The 4,289-nt window shown below is 52.8% G+C and overlaps 1 protein-coding gene across 1 annotated transcript; it reads left to right on the plus strand.

The window, feature by feature from the left end:
- The first annotated feature begins 424 nt into the window (after positions 1-424).
- LOC136402532 (pancreatic adenocarcinoma up-regulated factor-like) lies at positions 425-3,269 on the plus strand. The gene is made up of 4 exons (XM_066379994.1): positions 425-511; positions 604-686; positions 908-1,013; positions 2,825-3,269. Exons 1-4 carry the CDS (start codon positions 462-464, stop codon positions 3,150-3,152), a joined length of 567 nt encoding a protein of 188 aa, XP_066236091.1. The 5' UTR covers positions 425-461; the 3' UTR covers positions 3,153-3,269.
- Positions 3,270-4,289: the final 1,020 nt, after the last annotated feature.

The raw sequence follows: 4,289 nt of genomic DNA on the forward strand, positions 1-4,289 counted from the left end.
GCTCTGAAAGCCCAAGGGACACCTGACTCTCCCCAGACCTGAATGAGGTCCTGAACCCAATAGTGCACAAGGCACAAGCTCTGGTCCTCATGGACCTTCTGTGGACATTCGACCCACAGCCCCACCACGGGGTCGATCCCTATCTGGCCAACCTAGGAAGGGCTGTCAGCAAACCTCCCCCGACTTCTGAAGTCAAGATCCAGTGCAGGTGCGGAGAAGAGAGACTCAGAGGTGACAGCAAAATGCTTGTCATGTTCCGTTTTATTTGTGTAGGCCCTGGGACCAAGACAACAAACACAGGACGTCCGGGAGCCTCCCTCAGGATGGCTCTGGGGATTCCCCTAGGAAGAGCCCCCACCTACCAGCTCCTTTTTGTCCCCATGGTGGCTCCTGATCCTTCCTTCTGGATGGGGGCCCACAGGGGACAGGAGGATATAAAATGTCTGGTGGAAGGTGCCCAGATGCACGGCTCCCCAGTGCCAGGACTGGGCGACGCGATTTTCCTGGCCAGGTAGGGCGGTGTTCCCCTTCCATGGATGGGGCCCTGGCAGGGTCACAGAGGACCCCTCTCTGAGGGTTGGGTGACCTGTCCCTTCTCTCCAGGAACCGTGGGACTCAACGGACAGAAACCATGCTGCTGTGGCTGACCCTCACCACCTTGTGGAGCACCGTCTGCTGGGCAGACCGTAAGTCCGGCTGGGTCTGCCTCCCTGTAGCCCATCGCCCGGGTGGCCACCCTCACCGCCTCTCACAAGGACACCTCTGGTCTGAGCCCAGCCCTTGACTAATTCTAGTCTCAAGACTGTCCCATTTGTCTGGAGGGGTTTTGTCCACTTCGGTGCAAAAATAACCTATATATTACTGAGTGATTTTCCCCTCCTCCAACCTGGTTTCTTCATCCATCTAGCGATGTACGGGAATGCAAAAGGCTGGTATTTCAGTACCCCTCCAGAAGATGAAAATGTCATAACTGGGATTCGGGTGTTTGTAAGTCCTATAGGCATCTTCAGGAGGTGAGTAGGAGCAGGGCACAAAGCCCTAGCACTGTGCCCCTACCCATGCCCCAGTCTCGGGAACTTGGGGGCGGGGCTTAGTGCTTCTTCTCCAACACCTTCACTGGGCTCCTGATGACTCTGAGGCCGGCTGAGTCCTTGAAGTCATGGCGCCACCAGCCATCACCTCTCCGTTTGTCCCTTTTCTTCAGCTGCCCCCTCGCTGACCAGCCCCACATCTTTCTGTCTCTACCTGCAGGTCCAGACATTGGCTTCCTGGGCTGATCTAAAAAAGGGGATAGAGGATGCTTCTCCCTACTTTGTCCTTTTAAAAGTTATTTTATTGACTTTTTTAGAGAGAGAGATAGACAGGAAAGGAGAGAATAACAGAGGAGAGAGATAAGAAGCATCAACCCATAGTTGCTTCACTTTAGTTGTTCATTGCCTGCTTCTCATACATGCCTTGACCAGGAAGGGGGGCTCCAGCTGAGCCAGTGACCTCTTGCTCAAGCCACCAACCCTGGGCTCAAGCCAACAATCTAGGGCTCCAGCCACGACCTTTGGGCTCAAGTGAGTAAACTTGAAATCATGTCAATAATCCTACGCTCAAGCCGGAGACGTCGGGTTTTGGAACCAGGAACCTCAGCATTATGGCTGGACACTCTATCCACTGTGCCACTACAATCAGGCTAAAAAAATTGTTTTTAATTTATTGATTTGAGAGAGAGGGGAAGGGAGAGAGAAAAAGAATCGACATCAATTTGTTGTTCCCCTTACTTATGCATACAAGAATCAATGGCTGATTTTTTTTTTTTTTTATTTTTCTGAAGCTGGAAACGGGGAGGCAGTCAGACAGACTCCCGCATGTGCCTGACCAGGATCCACCCGGCACGCCCACCAGAGGGCGATGCTCTGCCCATCCGGGGCGTCACTCTGTCGCGACCAGAGCCTCTCTAGCGCCTGGGGCAGAGGCCATGGAGCCATCCCCAGCGCCCGGGCCATCTTTTGCTCCAATGGAGCCTCGACTGCGGGAGGGGAAGAGAGAGACAGAGAGGAAGGAGAGGGGGAGGGGTGGAGAAGCAGATGGGCGCCTCTCCTGTGTGCCCTGGCCAGGAATCGAACCCGGGACTTCCGCACGCCAGGCCGACGCTCTACCACTGAGCCAACCGGCCAGGGCCATTGGCTGATTCTTGTGTGTGCTCTGATCGAGGATCACACTCTACATCCCGGGCATATCAGGATGATGCTCTAACCAACCGAACTACAGGGCAGCGGCCCAGACTTTCTTTTTACAACCCGAACACAATTCAACCATAAACAGCCTCTCAATCTAACAATCCCTGGTGGGAAAATCAGGAGGGAAGTTAGGATCAAAAAGGAAAAAAATTCAGGCTCAGCCCAGCCCGTGGTGGTGCAGTGGGTAAAGCGTGAGCCGGCCACACTGAGGCCGCAGGTTCAAAACCCAGGTCAAGACACATGAGAAGCAACTATGAGTTGATCCTTCTTGCTCCCCATCCCCCCATCTCTCTCTTCTCTCTCCTCTCTCTAAAATTGATGAATAATCACTCCCACTCTGCAGATGAAGAAACCGAGGCTCAGAGAAGCCAAGTAACAAGCCCAAGGCCACAGAGCCTGAAAACAGCAGAGCCGGGGTTTGAGACCAGCGTGTCTGTCTCAGGAACCCTGAGCCATGTGCTCAGGGACTTCTGCTGCAGTGACAAGGCTGCTCTCGTGGCTGGCAACTGTGGGGAGAGGCGGGGTGTGGGATTGGAGGACCTGCAGAGTGGTGAGTCAGCCTGGATCCAGTGTTCAAAGCTGCCTCTTTTTCCCAGTATCCAGGTGAGAAGTGGATCCACCTGGAGTGAAAAATATGGCATCTCAGGTGGGCACAGCCAGGAATTCATCCTATGGCCAGGAGAACACATTACAGGGATGTATGGCTCGCATAAGATTTACATGCGGTACCTGGTTGTATACACCAACTTCGGGCGCTGGGCCACATTCGGGAAGGAAGATGGCCAAAGCTTTGTTGTCTATCCCGACCAGTTTGGAAAGGTGCTAACAGGAGTCTTCGGCCAGTATCAGGCCCTTGGCATCACAGGCATCGGTTTTAAGTGGGACTATCCATTAGAGTCGTCCACTGTAACAACTACCAAATGAGTGCTTCTGGGTCTCCGGGGATGGGGGCGTGGATCACCCTGCTGAAGCTGTTGGACTGGTAGTGCCACTGGGATAGCTAAGTTGGGGTGCTAATTCAGAACCAATAAATAAAGCTTCTGCAGGAACAGTGCGTCATGTTCTTGGGTCTAGTGTACAACCAAATGAATCTGAACTTGTGGGGGGGTCAGGCTCTTGGGTTGGAGCTCAGTAAACAGAGCTTCAGGATAAAACAGGAAGTGGAGCTGACACTCTAGGGCCTGGTGGTTCTGCCCAAGATTCAGGACCAACCCTGGGATGACCCTACAATCGTTAAGGATGCTAGGTTCCAAGGATGCCCCGCCACCTCTACCCCAAGCACAGCCAGTTGGGATCTACTAGCCAAGGTTCAGGGCCAGGATTCCCTGAGTGTGCAAACAGTCTCAGGGAAGTGACTCACTCACTCACCCAGTACACTCTTGCCAAGACCTTGCTTGTACCTGGTACTCCTGGGCACTGGGGGTGTTAAGAAGAAGAGGTCAGGTGTTCTGCGGAAAGGCACCAATCCCATGGGAGATGATTGCAGAAGAAGGTGGTGGCAGTTGTTGTGGCATCTGCACTGATGAAGATAAATTCAGGGCATCATGCATAGGCACTTTCCCAGAAGTGGAACGGTGGAGGTGGGTTTCAGGGAAGCCTTCCTGGAGGAGGCAATATTGGAGCTCAGTCCGAAAGGCTGAGTGAGAACATGTCAGATGGATAAAGGGGAAGAGGTCATTCCAAGTGGAGAAATCAACATGTGCAAAAGTGAGAGGCAGAGACAGCCCTTTAAAGTGTGGTAAACGGTTATAGTAGTAATGGGAAACTAATGCAGATCCCAGACCTTGCACATTCTTTGTATCCCCTTTCCCAAGCTGGAATCCCCCATGAGCTCTTGCCAAGGTCTGAGTCCCAGAATCCTCCAGGGACAAGGCTTCCAAACATGACCCGCAGGAAGAAACACGTTCTATGTTGTGACACAAAGCACACACACATCTATCAAACTGCAAACTACAAAAGCCAAACAGTGATCAGGCCAAGTGCCAGACCCTGTTCCACCTGAACTCCCTGCTTACAACAACCCTGTAAGGACAGGACTTCCATTATTGCTATTTGCAAAAG

Source organism: Saccopteryx leptura, chromosome 4 (genome assembly GCF_036850995.1).
Source record: "Saccopteryx leptura isolate mSacLep1 chromosome 4, mSacLep1_pri_phased_curated, whole genome shotgun sequence".
Lineage (NCBI taxonomy): Eukaryota > Metazoa > Chordata > Mammalia > Chiroptera > Emballonuridae > Saccopteryx > Saccopteryx leptura.

What these genes read in the sequence shown, in the direction of transcription:
- LOC136402532 (XM_066379994.1), top strand. Translation starts at nt 462, where the DNA reads ATGCACGGCTCCCCAGTGCCAGGACTGGGCGACGCGATTTTCCTGGCC. An exon ending in GACGCGATTTTCCTGGCCAG is followed by an intron (nt 512 to 603) that starts GTAGGGCGGTGT and finishes CCTTCTCTCCAG; the next exon opens with GAACCGTGGGACTCAACGGA. An exon ending in CACCGTCTGCTGGGCAGACC is followed by an intron (nt 687 to 907) that starts GTAAGTCCGGCT and finishes TCATCCATCTAG; the next exon opens with CGATGTACGGGAATGCAAAA.